The following is a 19,866-nucleotide window of genomic DNA, read 5'->3' on the forward strand; positions in this document are numbered from 1 at the left end:
CTGCCGCCTCCCGCCCGACCTTCCTCCTCGCTCCTTCCAACCGCTCTGGCCCAGCCCTCGCCTCCCTGCCCGCCGCAGCCCCACGCATCCCTGCTCCCGGGCAGCGCGGCACGGAGGGTGGCCCCGAGCGGCCCCAGCACGGCCTCCCCGCGGGCACCGGGGCTGGGAGGTGCTGGGAGACTCCGCTTTGCACAGCGAGAAAGCGCTGGGAGGGCAGAGGAGCGACCGATGGGGGAGAGGAGGGTTTTCAAGACTTTATTTGGAAAGCTACACAAAAGGGCTTGGCTGATTAAAAAAACAAACCCCGGCGTTAAAAAAATAAACCGACGGACCCCAAGACAGGAACAAGCCACCCTTGCTCGCAGATGAGCCGCTGCCAGAGCAACTCGAGGTCCCCTCCCTGGCCCAAAGCGGGCATCGCCCACGGCCGTGGCCCTCCTGGGCATCGGGCACGAACCGAGGCCCCCGTGAGTGGCGGGGAGGCAATGGGGGAAGCAGCCGCCACGAGCTCGAGCTGCCACGATACCTGTGGCCAGCTCCAGCTGCCACCTTCCGTGCCCACCGCAGCAGGGACAGCCCCGTCCCGTCCCCCGGAGCAGGACGGTGGAGAAAGCCCTGTTGCCTTCCGCCTCCCCCACCGCAGGGCTGCTCGGTGCCAGCGGGGGAGGAGGAGGAGGAGGCGACCAGGTCAGAGCACAAGGGACAGGGAGCAAGCGCTGGCTGGAGACGGGCAAAACGGCTCCCCGCTTCCAAGCTGGGTGCCACTGGTGGGCACGGGCCAGCTCCCAGCCCAGTGGGGCAAGCAAACGGCAGCGCTGTGGGGTCCCTGCCTGCAGAGGCGGCTGCCAGGGGTCCCGTCGCATTTTCCAGGCTCACTTTGCAGAAATGAGGGGCGAAGCGACACTTCCTCCCCGCGCTGCCAGGCTGCGAGAGCTGCGGCATGCACGGGGCTCTGCGCGGAGCTCCGCTGCGGGCACCGCGCGCCCGGGAGGCATCGGCACGGGGCCCAGCTCCACGCGACACGGGGAGCCCTGCGCGTCGCTGCGGGGCAGGCTCCCTTAGGAATGGGTTTAAGGCTTGCTTTGTTTTCCAGAGCGAGGGAAAGGGAAGCTCCCCTTCCGCTGCCAGCACTCTTTTCCTCGTTTCTGAGCCACTTCCAACGCCACCTTCCGCCGGACACAACGGCAACAGTCCTGGTGGCTCAGGAAGTCTCTCTGCTGCCCGTGCTCGGGAAGGACGTACCGAGAGGGAGGGACGCAGCCCAAACCCCCAGCCCCAGCTAGCACGCCTGGTGCTCCCTGTCCTCCGAGAGGAGCTCGGCCGTCGCCTCCCGGCCAAGGTACCCTGCTCCGGCGGGGGCTGCCTCATGGAAGCTCGTGGCTCTGCCGCTGCTGGGGAGCTTGGGGCGGGTGGGGGTCCAGGACGGCTCTTCCCCCTCGTCCTCCTGGGAAGGCTCCGGGTGCTCGCACTCCATCTCGACGTCCTCGATGTCCTTCTCCCGGTAGAGCGGCACAGACTCCATCTCCAGGCCGCTCTCCAGGGCTCTGTGCTTCCCTCCCTGCTGGTACCATCTGCAGGCGGTGGAGCCGTTGCAGGTGAGGTCAAGCCCCACGTTGTTCCTGGTCAGGCAAACCTCCAGCATGTAGTAGAAAGTCCAGAACACGGCGAAGCATCCCAACAGCAGGAGGGTCTGTGGAGGAGGAAACCTCTTGAGAAACAAAGCCCTCGACCACCTCAGGGCCCTGTCCCATCACCCAGCAGAGAGGGCACAGCGCCAGGAGGTTCCCGCTCCTCCAGAACTCTCCTGCAGAGCATGGGGTCTCCTCCCCACTCGCATGCAGGCTCACCTTGAGGGTGTTGGCTGTGATCGTGTAGTGCTGCTCCTCAGGGATCTCCAGCCCCGGCGGGCAGGGCAAGGAGAAGTCGCTGCTCAGGTACTGCCCGCTCATGGCATCCTCCAGCAGCCTGGGGGACAGAGGCACCCCATGAGGGTCTCGTGGGCAGGGCTGTTCCGAGGACGGTCCCAAATGCCCACAAAGGACCTGGAGCAGCTCTTCCACCACTGAGGGCTGCCCTCCTGGGTCAGATCCAGTCAACAGCCCACAGCTCCCCTGTGCAGTGCACTGAGGGCAGCCCCAGTGCCCCGCACCAGGGGCCAGGACCAGGCTGCAGCCTCATCTTGCCAGGCATCCCGCAGCAACGGTGCCACGGCCAAGCAGCAAGCAAGCTCAGAGACTTCTGATAACATGCCTCAGCCCTCCACCTCCTGTCTCCCCACTGAGATGGGGTTGTGGTGTCCTACCTCTGCCGTTCCTTCATCTCTGCTGGGGACCAGGAGGAGCCGTACAGGGTCAGCTGCCACTGCTTCAAGGTCCCAGGTCTCAGGCTCTCATCTCCTGGGGAAGAAACCGGTTGGACCAGTGGGGAACTCTCCCACCCAGCTGGGCAGCACCGCAGAGAGCTAACTCGCCACCGCCCAGGTGCTGAGCTGGCAGCTCGCCGGGACACGGCACGCAGCTGCTGCCACCACCCCAGGAAGGACCCCTGGAAGGCAGGACTCACCAATGTCCCTGATGACCAGCCTGTATGTGCCCTGTGCTTCCTCGCCCCAGCACCGGACCGTGGAGAAGGTCCAGTCAGCAAAGCCATTGGGGTCCCTGCCAAAGGGTGAGGAGAAATGACCCATGAGATGGTAACATAGCCCGAGCCGCGAGGCTGGACATGGGCTCTGGCTCTCCTGCTCGGAGAGCGTCCTGCCCTGCAGCGTGAGCCGCCACTCCCCCGCCCCCTTGGTGCTTACGAGTCCATGCTCCTGGTGGTCCCTATCAGGGACATCATGCCACTGGGGCAGAAGAGCCTGATCTCCAGGTTGCCGCGGCGGGGGTGGGTTACGGTGACAGTGACTGCCACGTGCTCCAGGGTTCTCATGCCGGAGAGCTCCAGGTCCATGGGGGTGACTGGGAAAGGGAAGGCAGAGTTTGCCGAGGCTGGTGGCCAGGATGGAGTCCTCACTTCCAGCCGGCCCTAAGGGTCTGCTGTGCCACCACTTGGCAGGACACACACGCTCGTCTCTGCCTGCTCCCAGCTGCCCTGCGTGCCTGTGCCCCCGGAGCAAGAGGCAGGAGCCAGGGCAGCCACACCCGGCACGGGGAGGCTCTGCCAGGCGCCCGGCAGCAAAGCCATGCCACGCTTGGAGGCCTGGCCCTGGTCCATGCTCCACGAGGAGCCTCCTTGTCTGCCCAAGCCGAGCCACCTGTGCACCTCCCTGGCTGGCATGGGGAAAGGTGTCCTGGCACGCTTCCTCCCGGGCACCCCATGGCGTGCTTGGGCTGCTTCACGTGTGTCAGAGGTCAAGTCCTCCCACGCCAGAGGGGCAGGAGGCACCTGGTACTGGCTGCCCTCTGCCCGCAGCTGTGCCCTCTGTTCCCTCCCCACGTCCAGCCAGGACCAGGCAGGATGGTGAGGAAGGGGTGAGGAGGAGGTGGTGAGGAAGGAGGGGTGAAAGGCAACAGCAGCACTAGCAGTGGGAAAGCTGACTCTGGGGCATCTCCCAGCACGTCCCAGAGCAGGAAGGCGATACAAACCCACAAGGAGGGGCCCAGGCATGCCTCCCTGCCCTCCTGGGTACCAGCAGCCTCTCGCCTCCAGCCGAATCCTCCTTTCAGCACAACTCGTGCCACTGCCCCGCGGGCTCCCTGACATCACCGCCCTGACTCACGGCTTGTGGGTTCAGGAGCCCACCCAGAGCGCTTTGGCCACTGAAATAACACCTCGCCCCTCATCCAACCCTTCCCACCCTGGATTTGTGCCAGCTTCTGGCAGCCCCGGAGGCTGCTACGAACCCATGGTTACACAGGAGCCAGGTTTGGAAAGAGGACTGGGATGAGAAGCCTGGCGTCCTTCTCACACCGTTGGCAGCCCCGCAGACGGATGCTCACCGCCCCAGAGCTGCTGATTATAGCGCCGGAAACCCCGGCTCGCTCCACGGCACATGGCAGCCTGTGGCTCGCCCTCCTCCTGGCAGCCCCGGCCGAGCGGCAGGCGGGTGCTCCCCAACATCTTCTAAGCACCCCAGAACCAGGCAGCCTGCCTGCAGCGCCGGCTGGGACAGTCCCGGGGGCCACATGGGGAAAGGGTTAACCCTGCAGTACCTGGGGTACAGCAGTGTCCCCGGCCACACGTTCCTCTCCAAACGGCCGCTTTTCCGCCTCTCCCAAACTCTGTGTGCCGCTCAGCTTCCAGCTCACACCTCCTTTCAGGGCAGGAGCTGCTCGACCCCCAGCCCTCTCCTCGGAGGCGCAGCGGGGCTGACCCCACCGCCAGCCTGAGGGGCAGGTGTCACCCCTCTGTCCCTCTGGAGCCCTGCGGCGCTGGCACCTGCAAGGTGCTGCAGAGCCAGACCAGCGCTGCCGAGCAGGGACAGGAGAGAGGGAGGATGTGCCCAGGGCCTGCCCAGCATCTCCTCAGCCTGCAGCAAGGAAGGGAGGAACAGGACCACCTGCAAGAGCTCCAAACTCTTTCCAGGGGGACTTCTAACCTGGGGAACCGCCTCTGGGCACTGCCAAGCCCCAGCACTTCTGCCAGGAGCTGCAGCTGGGGCAGCGAGGGGCCCAGGATCTCTGGTGGAACAGCGAGGGGGCGGGCGGCTCAGCCTCAGCGCAAGGAGCTGTGCCCAGCCAGAGAGCCGGGCCTTGCTGGGGGACTGGGAAGGGCTGGGGGCCAAGCTCTCCTTCCCACTGGTAGCAGCGGGAGCAGCGCCTTGTTTATGCGGACAGGGGCTGGCCAAGTCGGGAGCTGGAGCATTACCTAAAATGGTCAAAGCCAGAGGAGCAGGTCTGGCTGCTGCCCAGCCTGGCCACGCTTGCTAATGCCTGTCTGGCTCCTCAAAGGCATCAATCTACGGGATGGGGTTATGGGGAGGGGGCCACATCATTGGACACAGATTCCCTAGGGAAGGGCAGCAGCAGGAGAGAGGAAAAAGCTCAGGCAGCCCAACACTTAACCCCTTTGCAGCCTTGCGCAGCCCAGGGCCCGCCCTGCCAGGCTGTCAGCATGCCCAGCGGCGCCCCATGCCAGCAGGAAGGGGCTGGATCGCCGGCCTTGGTACGTACAAGCACGTGCTCTCGCGGGGCACACCTGCTCTTACCGTTCCAGGCGACCTCCAGCTCCCGTGGGAGCAGCGGGATGCTCCTGCCCTCCTTCAGCGCAGGGCTGACGTACGAGGCGAGGTACGGGACGGACTCCCAGATCTGCCGGGGAAAGGCGAGAGGATTCAGGATTCGGCACGGGGTCGCACCCTCCCGGCACGTCCATCTCGCACTCTCCCACCACTGCTCGAGCCGCTCCTGGCCGTAGCGCACCCCATGTGTGGGGACGGGGGCCCTGGCCAGGGGCCTCTCCCGATGCCACGCAGAGGCACGCAGGGGCTGCAGCGAGCGCCGCGGGCAGGAGAGGAGTGCCCGCACGCCTACGAGTGCGAGGGAAGCCGCTGCCTGCGGGCTCGAGCGGCCCATGGAGACCAGCTCTGGGTTTGTCTCTGCCACCACCTGAGTGGCTTTGAGCAGTTCCTTGAAGCCATCCCGTTTCAAACCCAGGCGCAGAGGGGCAGGAAGCGAAGCAGAAGCCAAAGGCCTGCAGGAAGAGAGAGCAGCCTGAAAGCCCCAGTGAAACAGGGGGCGTTGCTGGCAATGGGCAGCGACCCGGCACAACTGCTTGGTGCTCTGTGCCAAAGGGATGTGCCCTGGTCTCCATGTGACTGGAGGCACAGGGAGGAAGAGATGGGGATGCCCCTGCCCGCTCTGACCACACCACTCCCTCAGCAGCCCCCTGGACGCGGAGCCCATTGCTGCCAGCTGAGAACACCCCGCTTCCTGGGGACACGACACCCTCCCCGGAGCCCGCTGCGCAGGGAGGGAGGAAGGTGCTGGGGCTGCTGACGAAACTCCCCGAGCCATGAATCAGCGCTGTCGTCTCCCACCAGCGAGGGCTCTGGCCCATGGCTATATATAGTGCTGAGGGAGCAGCAGCTCGGGCGCAGGTTTCGGGCATTGCCGAAAGCCTCATGACTTCATACCAAAAGCAGCCTTACAGCGAGGGCCGGCGGGGCGATGGCCAAAGCGCCGGCCCTGAGCGGCAGCAGTGTCACCGCGCGGCGCTGCCGGTGCGGCACCTGTCGCAGGCACGGGGCTGGGTCCGCTCTGCCTGCCTGCGGGGCACGCCGGGGCCAGGAGGGGAATACCTTGGCAGCGTTCACCAGCCTCCAGGCGTTCAGCAAGCCGAAGCCGTGCTGGTGGCTGTGGCTGAAGCCGGCCCGGTTGACGTCCCACTTGGCGTGACGATCCTCGTACTGGAAAGAAACGCAGGGCGCCCTTGTTACCCTGGGGGATGCCGGCAGCCCCGCAAACTCAGAGCAAAGGGAGCCGGGCCTGAAGGGAAAGAGGCTCAGAAACATCCCGCAGCAGCGGGGAGGCAAACCCACATGGCCTTATTAGAAAGAAACAGGTTGACCTTTGTTTGAAACGAGTCCCAGGACAAACAGGCTTCCCAGCTCCTCAGAAAGGAAATCCAACAGCAGGAAAGGGCACAAATGCCTCTGCTCTGAAACATCCCAGCTGCTCCCTAAGCCACAGCCTGTGGGATGGCAGAAGCCCTGGGGAGAAGGAGCCGAGTCCTTTAGATCAACAAGAGCTCAGCCAGGACAGATCTGGGTCCCATCACTTCTCGGGCTGTAGTGCTCCGGTAATGCTGGCTGCAGCTGTGGAAAACACTGCCCTGTGCCAAGGCGAGCACAGCGTGAGCTGGACACAGAGTCCTGCTCCCCAGAGGAGTGCGGAAGAAGCCCTGTCCCTCAGCCGAGTCAGGCAGCTCCACCAGTTCCCACTCCTGCTCTCCGCAGGGAAGGAAGCTGTGCTGGAGTCGAGGCCGAGCGAAAGGAAGGGCCGTGTTTGCTGCTGAGCTCTCCCACGTGTCTGCTTCCAGGAGCCCGACTCTCTGGAGAGCCTCAGGAAGGGCCAGGGCAGGGCAGGGCTCCTCGCCCTCCCACTGCGCGGGCTGCGGGGTGGCACGGCAGAGATGCGTGCCGAAGGCTGCACCGCATGCACACACACACGCTCCCGGTGCCTGCGGGAGAGGCACGGTGAGCCCCTGGAAGACCTGTACGAAGGCAGATGGAGGCATTCCCGGGAGCAAATACCCCATTTATTATCATGACAGAGGAAAAAGCTTCAGCTGCATTCCTGGGAGGAACAAGGGGTGAGGGGAAAATGAAGTCCCTTTGCTGGGAGCCAGACAACCGGGAGATTTACGGAGGGGCAGGCAGACATAAACAAAGATGTGCTCAGCGGGACCTCGGCCATCCTGCAGCAGCCCTGAAGGGGAGCCGGAGGGAGGACCACTCACCTTGGTGGCAGTGAAGACAATGATGTGCTGGACGTCTCTCCAGGTGAGACACGGCCGCACCTGCAGCATCAGCGCGATCATCCCGGCGGCAAGAGGGGCAGCGGCTGACGTCCCCGTGTGGCCCTCCGTGCAGCCCGTGCCCTTCTGCAAATCCCAGTCTGTCGTCACCTTCCAAGAAAGAGGAGAGACACCTCCTGTCAGGCCACCGTTTGCCACGCAGGTACTCGAGCAACCGGGCACGCAGCCCTGGCCCCGAGCCGTGGCCTCACCAAGCCATCTCCACCGGCAGCCCATGCTCAGCCTGCAACGCAACTGCCAGCAAAAGCCAAGCCCCGGGGACACAGGAGAGCGTGGCCCTCACACCATGCAAAGGGCACGAGAGACGTGAGCTCTGGGGCTCCCCACCATCACCCTGGACGCAGCCAAGAAATGAGCAGTGCCCAAGCACAGCGGCAGAAACAAGACCAGTGGCTGCGCTCCTTGCAGAGAGCAGGGCAGACGGTGGGGAGCCCCCTCCTGCGGTGCCCGGGGCCCTCGGAGGCACCCAGTTATTATTTGCTGAGGACAGGGGAAACCTCCTCTGCTGCAGGACACCTTTGGCTGGGCTGAGCTGCCCATCCCGGGGCAGAGAGGATCTGACCCAGCCCCTGCGGCACGGCCGCTATGGCAATGACAAGGGTGCTTTGTGCAGCCAGCAGTGCCTCTCCCCGCTCTGCCAGGCTGCCAGCCCAGCCAGGCGTGCCTGGTCCGCGGTCCACCCCAGGTGAACAGATGGGAAAGCTTCTGAGCAGGAAAAAGGGTGTGAGATTTGGCAGAGAGTGGGAATCAGAGCGTGACAGCCCAGGCAGGGGAGAGCATTGCTGCACGCGATGCCCGGCCGAAGAGCTGGGCTTCTCCGCACCGTGACGGGGCACGCAGCAGTCTTTAAAGGGGACCACAGACACTTACACAGCACCTTCACGTCTCTTCCCAAGAGATTTGCCACGTCAGAAGGAGGGACCGTAGCTGAGCATCCACGGTCCCTCGCCCAGGGATGCCTCCCACCGCTCTACAACCGCAGGGAAAGGCGAGCTGGGGCAGTAGGGAAGCACCCAGTCTGAACACAGCACGCCAGGGCCGGCGTCCGGAGTCCGACCCCTTCGCAGAAGGCTTTCAGACAAAACGGCGAAGTTCTGATTCCTCCTCCAGAGGAAAGACATGGGAAGGGGGGTCCTACACCTCCTGCCTGCACGAACACGACCAATCTGTCCACCTCCCAGCTGTCTCTTCTGCACGGGCAGCCACCCCGCAGACAGGAGGGAGGAATTTGCAGCACATGAGATTTCTTTCTCTCTGTGGTTGCTGAGATCAAGCTGGGAGACAGGAGGGGCAGCCAGATATCCCGTCATCCTCCCTCAGCCGAGACCAGAACAACAACAAGACCAGGGCAGCAGCAGCGGGAGAGGGTCAGGGATTAGCTGCTGAAAAGCCTGGAAACATTTCCCAGGCAGCTCCTGGCCGAGACACGGGTACCCAGCAAAAACCAGTACGAGACAGGAAAGATGACACCACAGTTCCCTAGTCAAGAGACATGGCCCTGTGCTGGGAGCTGGGACACCAACAGCCCAGGGCAGGGCTGAGCAGAGCAGCTCAGGCAGCTTCTCCCCAGGGCGAGGGCAGGAAAGCACCTTTGCAGCCACCGTTCGCACAGCGCTTGGCTAAGGATAAGGACCAGCAGCTGTCCACCGCTCTGGACCACGGATGGTTGCTGGGGGAGCAATAGCCAAGGCACGGCAGGGTCCCACACAGGCACTGGTCCTCTCGCCCCTGCTCACAGCCCACTTGGCTACAGAAGAAGCGGCTTCCGATTTCAGCCAACATCCCCGTGGCCTTTGGAGGTGACATCTCTGCTCCTCGCGCATGAAAACCAGCCCCAGTTCAGGGAGAGGCACACGACCCCGATCGAACACCGCGAACGTCCCCCAGCGTACCTGGACACACGCACGGAGCCTGCTGCCTCAGGACCAAAACACCAGCACAAACGAGCTGCTGCTGCTGCTGCTTCAGAGCTGCTACTCAGAGAGACCTCAAGCTCACCATTAGGAGTCCTGGGACACCCTCTCTTCAGGGACAACACATCCCAGTTGAGAAACAGATAGCTTTCTTTGGGAAGAGAGAGAGAGGAACTAGGGCTGAACTAAGCAACTTCAGGGGAAACTCAAGGCAGTTATGGTTCAGGACCTTCCTCATCCTCCCTGCTGACCACAGCGTCGCTCCGGCATAGCTGGGCCTCTGCAGAGGGATCATACAAGGCCGTGCAAAGCCGCAAAAGAGGCATTGGGAGGTTCCCAAATTCTGCCTCCTCACTGCAAACCAAACGTGCCAGTCTCCCGGTGCTCCCCCTGGGGACAGCCTGCAACTGCCCAAAGCTGCAGGCTTCCTTGCCTTCTGGGTTTGACTCCGTAACGTTCCGCCAGCTGTCGACAGCTCCAGCTCGTGCTCGGATGCTGCACGTCCTACAAGGAACACCCTGAGCAGCACAAACTTTCAGTAGGAAACGCAGCTAGTGCCAGAAGCCGTATTAAATTCTTCCCATTAAGGAAACCACACAAAGTTTATAGTCTGGTAAAAGAAAAAAACCCAGCAGATGGCTGCTGAGAAGTTAACTCTGAGCTCCCTGGGGCACAGCTGAAGGGCATTTGGGAGCAGACTATCCTCAGAAAAAGGGGCACGTAAGTGGCACGAGCTCGCTAAAGGAGCGATCGCGGTACTGCACAGAAACAGGACGGCTCTCTGGCACGTGCTGTGCCCAGGCTACGCGTGGCATCTCCTCCTGGCTCCCCGCTGCAATACCAGCTCCCGCGTCAGCGTCCCATAAGGCCCGTATTCGAAATGAAGGAGCGCTGGAGACCTTCAAAGCGCTGTCACCAGCAGCAGGCTTGGGGGAAGCTGGACATAAACCCAAAACTCTGTGACTCCCGATGAAAGCGCAGCAGAGCCCTTGCTTGGCTGCTGTTCCCTTTTTTCCTAGCACCAGTAGTTTCCAAACCAGCTTGGGACGATTGAAGTTATTTCTGAAAGGAAAAATGAGCTCCATCCTGGGTTTTACTTTCCCCGCCGCGTGAGCTGAGCCATTGCTCCAGGCAGATTATGCCGTGCTCTGGTTCGGCACGGACTCCTGCCCTGGCTCTGGACTGCGAGAGGAACTTGCTGAGTCCCACCCAGGTGGCTGAGGAACCCAGGCTCTCCCTGTTGCCCCAGTTTACCCAGCACGCGGGGAAGCCTGTTTGACAAGGCTGGATTCAGGTCCTCTCTGGCAGGCACAGAGCCACAGTCACACGTCCCTGCTCGCAGCAGCACCCCAGGCACTGCCTCTCGTCTGTCAGGGCCCCCGAGACCCCCGACCACACGCTGCTGGTGCTGATCTGCCACTGGGACTTCGCTGCCTCATCGGCTTTGCCAGGAAAGCACCTTTGGGATCTGCCTGTACTGATGGGAGATCCTCCTAGAGCCTGCTGAGCCAGGGACAACCCAGCCCCACACAGGCAGGCCTGGGAGCCGGTGACGTTTACACCAAGCTGCCCCGGGTGGCTTGGGCTCTGCGGTCCGCGCTGGGACAGGAACGGGTCACGGCCGTACAGGCTGGTGAGCCTGACAGCCCCTGAGTGCGCCAGCACCGAGGGAGGAACACGCTGGGTCAGGCCTGGGGCTGGGGAAAACACGCCCGGCTGCTTGGCTCGGGCAAAAAGGACATTTTGTTGACAAGAAGTCATTTTTTGGCAAAAAAAAGGAAAAGCTGATAAAAATATTCTGAAAAATTCAGCTGGGAGAGGCAAGTGTGCCAGAACAGAGAAGCAGCTGGGGCCAAGTAGTTTAAAGAGCCCGATGCTGCTCCCAGCCCCTCGTGCTCGGGCATCCCTTCGGAGCTGAAGCGAGGGCGGCTGGCTGGGCACGGAGTGCTGCAGCCCCCCAGAGCTGAGCCGCAGCCATCCCTGCCCCCTTCTCTTCAGGCAAGCCCACGGCAGTGTGGGAGTCTCGCTGCGGGCTGCCTCCTCGCCGTGCCAAGGGGCACAGGCGCAGCTGGGAACAAGCTCATGTTCTGACGGCCGCCGCCGGGGCTGAGCCAGGGGAGCGCCCTGGATGACGTTCCCAGGGACACGGTGCAGAGGAATTCCTTCAGACCCCGTCTCGGAAGCTGTCTGCCTGCAGCTCCCAGCTGCGCAGAGCAGGGGGGTGAGGGAGCCCAGTCCCTGTGCCCTTGGGTCTGACAGCTGCCTGCGCTTGGGGCAGCGAACACGACACACGCCGCAATCTGCGTTTGGGGCCAGGAACTCGGCGTGCCCGTGAACACCCTGGCAGAGAGGGGGTCACTGCACCGTGAGTGACGAGGTGGGGAACAACGAGGAACAGGAACCTCCCTCTCAGAGCACTGTTTCTGTAGCACCAAGACAAAAAGCACGTTCGCTCCCGGCCTCGCGGAGGAACCCAACTCCCAGCCTACGGCAGGCGCGCGGCAGCAGGGACAGAGCTGCACCCCTTCTCCGCACGGGGCTGTTCCAGGTGTGGCCAGCAGAGCACAGAGGCAGACGTGTGCCTTGTGTGGTACTCACTATGCTCCTCATCATCTTGTCCCCGCCGCTGAAGGTCACCGCCAACATGGAGGCGCATTCCTCGGCATAGAACGGCATGGAGCCCGTCTCGTCCACTGCGCCTGGCAAAAAGTAAAAGGCACTGACCGTAAGGCGCCTCTTTCGCTCCAACTGCTGAAATTGCAAGGTGACGAGCCCCCGAGGACCTGTCCTGCTAGCTGGGCTAGCTGGGCTTCCTCAAAGGCTGCGAGCTGGGCAGGGAAATCAGACCCTAGCCTGTGCTTTTCATGGCTGGGAGATCTACAGGAAAGGCCCCATAACAAACAACCTTTCACTGTGCGTGAAATTACACCGATCTTCCAGCCCTCGTGTAGCTCTGCCCTCGAGAAAACGGATTACGTGTTTCTTTCCTAACACACGTGATGGGAACGCTGCGTTTCCGGCCACTGCCTCAACGCGGCAGCGTGTCTGCCACAGCCCCCGTGACGGAGGCCTGACGGTAGGCAGGAATTTCTTGGGACTCTGTAGGCCAAAAGAAAACTGTAGAAAACTGAAGCCCAGCACCTCTGCACAAGGTTCAGTTCCACAGGACAGACACTTTCCCACAGACTCCCACTATCCAGTCAGCATGCCGCTGGGCAGGTTCTGTGCTTTGGGATGATCTCCTTTCTCCACACTGGGAAGGAACGAGACAGAGGACTCGCGCGCTCACCTATCGTGACGGTGTAGATGGAGTTGGCGTAACCATCGTAGTTGCAGTTGTCGCTGTGCTGCCCGCCGTTGCCACTGGCCACGACGAAAATGCTCCCGAAGCCCCTGCGACCCGCGATCACGCCGTGCTGCAGGGCGGCCTGCGGAGAAGGAAGTGTTGCTGCTCAGGGCATGTAGGCAGGCCCTTCCCCGCCGACCCCAGAGGGCTGCTGCCAGCTGCCGTGGCTGGCACACGTGGCCGCGAGCCTCCCGGACCCGGCAGTGCACCTCGCTGCTAGCCCGGCACAGACGGACGCGCCTCTCCCCAGCCGGGGAAGCGGTCGCCCTGCAGGCTGCTCGCACGCGCGGGACGTGCTGGAACGCTCTGTCCCGGCCCCTCCACCCAGCAACCAAAGCCCACGCTCCGAGATTTCGGTCACCAGCCCTGCCAAGGACTCGGGGTGATGGCGGGGACGGCCACAACCCCTCCGGGCTGTGCTTCACCCGGCGAGCGGGGTCGGGGAGCTGTGCCTGTTACAGCCCCGAGCAGACTCCGAGATTGCAGAGCGAGTGCGCTCCGAAGGCGGGATGCGGCCAAGGGCTGGCCTGGGGAACGGCCGATCCCGCTGGAAACCTGCCCTCCTCCTCGGCAGGCGGAGGGGTGCACACACTGCCTGGGGCAGAACGCCCTCCGGACGCCCCGCCTGCGCCCCGTGCCCCAGAGCTTGTTACGGCTGCCTCTGCCTGCAGAAGGGAACAAATTCACTTGCAGAACGGAAACCACTTGTCAGCGTGAGCCGACAGCCCCGTGGTCAGCGCCGCTCCCAGCAGCACAGTAACTGCTGTCTCGCGGTTAGAGAAGCGCAGCAAAAGGCTGCCAAGCAAAAGAGAAATTCAGCAGAACCGCCGCCCAGCAGCAAGGCAGTGCCAGTTTCGGGGCCCCCTCAGTGACCCCTTGCCGTGGCACCCGGGTGGTGGCTGCGTTTCACAGTGGTCCTGCGGCACGGGTGCCACGAGAGTGCTGTAATGGCCCCGGGAGCAACCTCAGCTCTGACCCTGCCCTCGCTGCGGTCCCACCGAGCGCGAACACGGCCATCACCCCAGTCCCTCAGTCACTCCCAGCATTCGAAGGCACGCTCCCTGCCTTGAGAGCCACCAGTAGCACTGGGAATGCTCGGTCTCCTGAGTGGAGAGCGTCCCTTGGGTTGCAAAAGTTGTCCGAATAATACCAGAGGTTGCGAAAGAGCCTTTTCCTGCTGGAACCAGCCTCTCCTTGGAAGCTCATCCAACACTGCCTGAACGCTGCCTTCTCACAGCAACGCCACCTCTGCCCACCGCACGGTGAGGTGGAACACCTCCGCTGGCAGCGATGGAAGCACACACGCGTGTGCTGTGCCACGGCAGTGTCCCTCCTCGCCTGTCCAGGCAGGCAAGAAACCGCAAGCACAGGAGGGCCAGCCCGCGGGGGACCCATGCTGCTGGGACTCTTTCCTACCTTTCCCAGTTGATGGGGGCCATCCACGGTTTTCCCATCATCATCCGGACCCCAGCTGCAAAGAGAGACACCATGAAGCGACCACCCCAGGAGTCACAGACAGTAACTCTTCCTCCCGTTACAGTTTGCCACTACAGTGAGCTACAAGCAGCCGCCAGCTATTCCCAGCACCATGACTGGGACCAGAGGGCACTGTACTTTCCCATCCGTCAGGTTGGCCCCTTGCTGCTGGGATATCACTGTCGTGCCTGCACTGTGCCCCTGGGTCAGATTCCAGTGGACGAAATGTTTGATTTTTATTTAACAACCAACTTCTCACACATTCCAGTCCCCGTCCCAAGGCTCGGCCAGTGCTCCCTAACCACAGCGGGGGCCACAGTGCCCCTTCAGCTCAGCCTGCCCGCATGAGCTGCTGCAGCAGCGCTCAGAAGAAGACCTCACGACCAGAGCAGTAACAAAGAGCACCACTGTATGTGCCAGGCTGCAGATGCCCTCCAGATTCAGCTGTGCAGAGCCCCTGGATAGCCTGACTGCAGGGCCTGGGTGGGCACCGAGCCCAGGGGACAGGCAGGGTGTTCACTTTGTGGGACAGACCTGCTGCCCCACAGCCTGGCTGCCTGCACGCTCCCACCACCCACAAAAGCCGTACCAATTTCGGTGCCTTGGGGCTAGCTGGAGCCACAGGAGCAGAGGAGCTGGTGTGAGCATTCAGCAAGGAGGTGTGACCCCCTCCCCAGGCAGAGCGGGTGCCAGCGTGGCCCGGCTCAGGGTCCCCGTGGGGCTCACCTGCAGCTGTAGATGTCGTTGATCTGATAGTGCTTGTTGAAGGCGATGGCCTCCATGCTGTCGGTGAGGGGCCCATCCAGCACTCGGATGCCTGCAGGACACAGGACAACGAGCGTGACCAAAGCGGATCACAGTAAGCTGTGTAAACAGTGCAAACAAATTCCTTGGCAGGTTCACACCGGGGACACTCGCTCTCCCAGCCTGATGGAACCAGGCGTCCTGGAGCTGCAACCCTGCAGATCAGCCCGCAGGGGCGAGGTGTGCACGAGGGACTGGACGTGCACCCTCACGCACAGCTCCCTGTCCTCTGCTGGACGTGGCTTTTCTGCCAAGCCAGTCCGCAGCCCCACTGCCGGAACCAAGCCGTCACCCCACAGCCAGGCATCGCTTTGGGATGGATGGCACGCGTGCCCGCTGAGGGAGGTGCTCAGGAGCTGCAGGACACCCCAGCTACTGTGCTCAGACCAGGAGGGCAAGGCCACCTCTCCAACAAAACCAATGAAGCTCAGCTCTGAGCTTCCAGTGACACAAACTGCTGATAACGACAGTTCTGCATCCCGGTTTAGGCTGGCAAAGGACGTTACAAACGGGAGCCAGGCACACATCTCAGCTAAGCCTATTTATAAACAGGGCACCCGCCCACCCATCTCGGCTCTTGCCTGGCGCAGCACGTGCGGCTTTTTGCTGTCGCATCCGAGCCTCTGCTGCGGAGGAGCGGAGCAGCCCAGCCAGGAACTCTCCCTGGCTCTCCCCCCCAGGCTGGCACCGTGCTGGCTGCGGTGCTTCCACGCTGCCAGGGCAGCCCCCCTGTCCCCCCGCAGAGCTCGATGCTGCTCCGCTCTGCCCACCCTGCAAGGCCAGCCTGAACTTGGGAGAGCTGCAGCCCCAGGAAGCGCCAGGTCCCGCCTGAGCGGCCCGGGGTGAAACTCTGCCCGTTCCCCGTTCCCCATGCGCTGCGGTTAAACTATGAGCTCATCCTTCCTTCTGCCAGCCGGGCTTTGCCAGCAGCCTGTCCGCAGCCTCCCGGGCCGGCCGGGGCGCGGGAACCCTGCTGTGTCACCATCAGGGTGCCTGCTCAGGAAGCGCCCCAAGGTAGGGAGGGAGCCAAGCGCAGGGCAGGGGTGCAGAGCCGCCCGCAGCACCCTTGGGCGAGCTCCTGGCCCCCAGCACCCCACTGGCACCCCGGAGGCCCACGTGCTCCCTGCCCTGCTGTCACAGCCAGGGAATGTGGCACCATCTGCCGGGTACAGAGAGAATCCCATCCCGGGCCATGGCACAGGAGCTCCGTCCTCTGCTCTGCTCTGCCAGGCACACATCCTGCCCGGCACAGAGACCTCGCCTCCCTCTGTGAAGGAGCGTGAGACCTCCGGAGACAGCCGAGACCACAGTGGCCCGTTCCCTGGCATCCCCGAGGAGACATGCAGCCAGATCTCTGTGCCCTGTCCATCTGCACGAGACAGAGCCGAGACCAAGGGAGCACAGGGAACTGGTAAATGTTTGCTTCCCCGGTGCCTTCAGATCCAGCTGCGGCGCTGCATCAGAGCGGGCACGTTGCCACACGTTTGCCGGGCTCAGGCTGCGCCGTACGGATTTGCATCTGCCGAAAGCTCTGCGGTTGGGCAGGCGGCGCGCTGGGAGTGCTCTGGAAAAGCTGCCCCAGCACACACCTATCCTGCTCTGCCAGGAACTGGCTCCTCTGGAGAGGAGCTGGGGCAGACACCGGTTCCTCCCTCCGACAGCCCGACCAGCCCGAGCAAGGCACCGGCTGACTCAGAGGCGCTTCGGCCAAGCCGCCCCTCCCACGGAGCCGTGCCCGGCCCTGCAGAACTGGAGATAAGACGAGCCAGGCACGAGCACGAGCACATCGGGGTGCCACGGCGCCCACGTACCTGCGATGCGGCTCCCGTAGGCAACTCCCACCGTGCAGAAGCTGTTGTTTGGCACTGCAGCGATCTCGCCGGCGCAGCGGGTCCCGTGGTGGTTGCCGTTCTCCTCGTCGGGGTGAGGCATAGGGTCGGGATCGTTGGAGTTCAAGTCATAGCTGCCTTCTGGGCTCTGAAAACAGACCTGCAGTCACGACTCGGCGCTCTGCTCTCCTCCCGTTGGGAAAAGCAGGACTCGAGGGCACGCGACATGGGCTGAAAACAGCCTGGAAGTCATGGGAACTGAGAGGGTGCTTCCACGCAGGGCTGCAGCTCAACACTGCTACCTGCTGCTGTGGGAAAGGGACCGACAGAGGCAGCTTCAGCAGCTGCTGTGGCTTGGGGGAGGCCAGCTCTCACACCCAAGCAGCTGCCTCCCACGGGTGGCACAAAGGCTGGTAACCTTGCAACTCGGGTGCAAAACCTCCCGGGGAAGGTGTGCCACTGGCACTTCCCGCCCTGGCCGAGCCCAGGGTGACAGCGTGGTTCAGGCTCTGCCAGCAGCCCGGCACTCACACGCTCACGCCGCACTGCCCATCCCGCCAGAGGCCTGTGCCAGCCGTGCCACCCTGCCCTGCCCGCCGCGGAGCCGGCACTCACGTAATTTGGCTGTATGTCTTTAATGGTGTGCTCCACGCCGTCGTCCACCACCACCACGGTCACGCCGCGCCCCGTCACGTTCCGCTCCCAGACACCCGTGACGTTGATGTCCTTCCCGGGGCTCTTGCGGTTGTTCTAAGCACCAGAAGGGACAGCGAGGGGAGAGGAGAACCAGAGGGTGGGTCAGCTGTGAGGAAAGGGGCTCCCAGACCTTTTGGGCATGTTGGCTACGGCGTGTGGGGCTGGGGCCAGGCTGGGAGCGCAGGGAGGAGTCACGAGACAGCCACGGGAGATCTGTTTGACACGGACCGTGAGCAACAGTCGCTCGAGCCACGAAGCGGAGCGCCCAGCGCTGCAGGCCGGACACCACTGACCATACAGCGTGCTCCAGCCAAAACCCCTCCGCCCACCCCAGCGCCACTGGTGCGGGGCGAGCTGCGGGAGCTGCTTCCCCCGTCACCGCGGCGGGCACGGCGAGCTCCCGGCGTGCTTTCTCCTTGCCACAAGGACAGAAGGCGACCGTTCTGCCTGCCACGTGACCGCTCGCTCGTGGCCACACAAACGGTCCGAGCCTGCTGGCACAACAGGAACCGGAAAACCACTCACCAGATGCCACTGCTGGGGGTACTTGGGATCATTAAAGTGCAGGCTGCGTTTGGAGCGTTTCAGAAGCTTCTGTTCCGAGTGCCACCGCACGCTGTCATGCTGTGCAAACAAAGTGTCCACCGACCTCCTTATTGCTTCGGGCTCGTGCGCCGCGTGGCTGCCGGGCTGGTATGTGAAGAGGTAATGGCCCTTGAGCTCCCCGACACGGCCCATGTTCACCAGCCCCGCAGTCCGGGCCAGCTCCTCTGCCCGCTGCTCCAGCTCCTCCTCGGGTGCGTCCAAGCTGACGGCCCACGTCAGCTTGTCGTGCCGGGTGTCAGTGCCGGGAGTGCATTCCCTGCTGCAGGCCAGTCCGTCTGACGACGCCAGGGGGATCCAGGCGGCGCTCAGCCAAAGGCACGTGTGGATACAGAGCGTGGCCTCCATCCCTGTGCTCCATAGCGGCACCCTCCACTTCCAATGCGGCATCAGACAGGCGGGCTGCGAACAGCAGACGATGAAACTGGTGAGAACCTCTTCTGACCCGGAACAGGGCGGCCACGGCCTCACCTGAAGGTCTCCTGAAGCCCCACGGCTCCTGGCGGGCAGCGCTGGCACACCTGGGCTTGCCACCACCCCCCGGCCCAGCGGAGATCCCCTTCCAGCCAAGGCAGCTCCTTCCCAGTGGCGCAGCACCGGGAGGCCACACCTGGGACGGGCAGGGATGGATCCTCCGTGCCTGCCCTGTCTGCTGGGGTGGCAGCCGGTGGGCAGAGCACACCGCAATGCTGGCTGGCAGAAGAGGGGCCACTTCCTTCTCTCACCGTTGCCCGGCACCGTGGAAAAACTGGCGAGAAACCACCGATGCGCGGTTCCTCGGAAACAAACGTCACGAGCAACGCCACGCTCCACGGGCGCCCGCAGCCAAGAGCCGGTTCCTCTTCTCGGGGCCCCACCGAACCCGTTTGCCACCTCCGCGGCCGGAGGAACCTGCTTTCACCCGGCAAGCGTGGAAATCACCGCCGAGCCCCGGTCCGACCCCGTCCCACCACCCAGGGCACGGCGCCGGGAAGAGCCTCCCGAGATGCCGCCCCGTTTCCCACGCCCCGCGCTGCCCGGGGCTGAACGCGTCCCCGGGCAGCTTGCCCTTGGCGACCACCCTGCCGTTCTCATCTTGGTGGGCTTCTGAAACAACTCGCCCGCTGCACGCGGTGCTGGACACCGGGGCCCGGATCTGCCTCCCGAAAAGAAGAGCTTCAACTGCCCCTCGCTGCTTCCACGCTCCCGGAGCGGCACCTCCGGAGGGCAGCGCCCGCGGGAACCCCGCGGCGGCCCGGGGCACACCCGGCACTGCCCGGGCAGACGCGCCCGGGGCGCTGGGGCAGGCGGACCCGCCTCGGCGCTAGGCAGCAACCTCGGTCCCGCAGCCCAGCGCTCCGGGGCGCCCCGGGCACGCCGGGCAGCGCGGCGGGGCAGCCGCTCCCCTGCCCGTCGCCGGTGCCCCCCGCCCCCGGGGGGGCCCTCGGCGCCCCTTCCGCCGGCTCCCGGGCTGGAGCGGCCGCCTTCAGCCCCGGCTGAGCCCGCGGGCCGCCGGGGCGGCGAGTCGGTGACAGCCGCGCCGGTGCCCCCCGCCCAAGCGCGGAGGCGGGCAGCGCCCGGGGGCCGCCGGCCGCCCGTCCCGCCGCCCCCGAGCCCTGACAGCCCGCCGCGGGCCCCGTCCCGCCGCCGCGGGCCCCGCCGGGCGCGCCCCGGACACTCACCGGGCACGGGCCGGCGCCGCTGCCGGATGACGGCGGCCGCTGACAGCGGCGTCACATCCGCC

The 19,866-nt window shown here is 64.1% G+C and overlaps 1 protein-coding gene across 1 annotated transcript; it reads right to left on the bottom strand.

Moving 5' to 3' along the window:
* Positions 1–1,037: 1,037 nt before the first annotated feature.
* On the bottom strand, positions 1,038–19,831 carry PCSK7 (proprotein convertase subtilisin/kexin type 7). Its single transcript, XM_086626854.1, has 16 exons — positions 19,805–19,831; positions 18,066–18,545; positions 17,460–17,594; positions 16,827–16,992; positions 14,938–15,028; positions 14,152–14,206; positions 12,679–12,817; positions 11,988–12,088; positions 7,399–7,566; positions 6,239–6,346; positions 5,147–5,249; positions 2,801–2,957; positions 2,563–2,657; positions 2,303–2,396; positions 1,848–1,965; positions 1,038–1,690 (listed from the first exon to the last, which is right to left on the bottom strand). Exons 2-16 carry the CDS (start codon positions 18,531–18,533, stop codon positions 1,280–1,282), a joined length of 2,409 nt encoding a protein of 802 aa, XP_086482980.1. The 5' UTR covers positions 18,534–18,545; positions 19,805–19,831; the 3' UTR covers positions 1,038–1,279.
* Between the last annotated feature and the right edge of the window lie 35 nt (positions 19,832–19,866).

Source organism: Tauraco erythrolophus, chromosome 26 (genome assembly GCF_009769465.1).
Source record: "Tauraco erythrolophus isolate bTauEry1 chromosome 26, bTauEry1.pri, whole genome shotgun sequence".
NCBI classification, from domain to species: domain Eukaryota; kingdom Metazoa; phylum Chordata; class Aves; order Musophagiformes; family Musophagidae; genus Tauraco; species Tauraco erythrolophus.

What these genes read in the sequence shown, in the direction of transcription:
- PCSK7 (XM_086626854.1), bottom strand. Translation starts at nt 18,533, where the DNA reads ATGCCGCATTGGAAGTGGAGGGTGCCGCTATGGAGCACAGGGATGGAG. An exon ending in CTACGGGAGCCGCATCGCAG is followed by an intron (nt 15,029 to 16,826) that starts GTACGTGGGCGC and finishes TGTGTCCTGCAG; the next exon opens with GCATCCGAGTGCTGGATGGG. An exon ending in GAGATGAAGGAACGGCAGAG is followed by an intron (nt 1,966 to 2,302) that starts GTAGGACACCAC and finishes TCTGTCCCCCAG; the next exon opens with GCTGCTGGAGGATGCCATGA.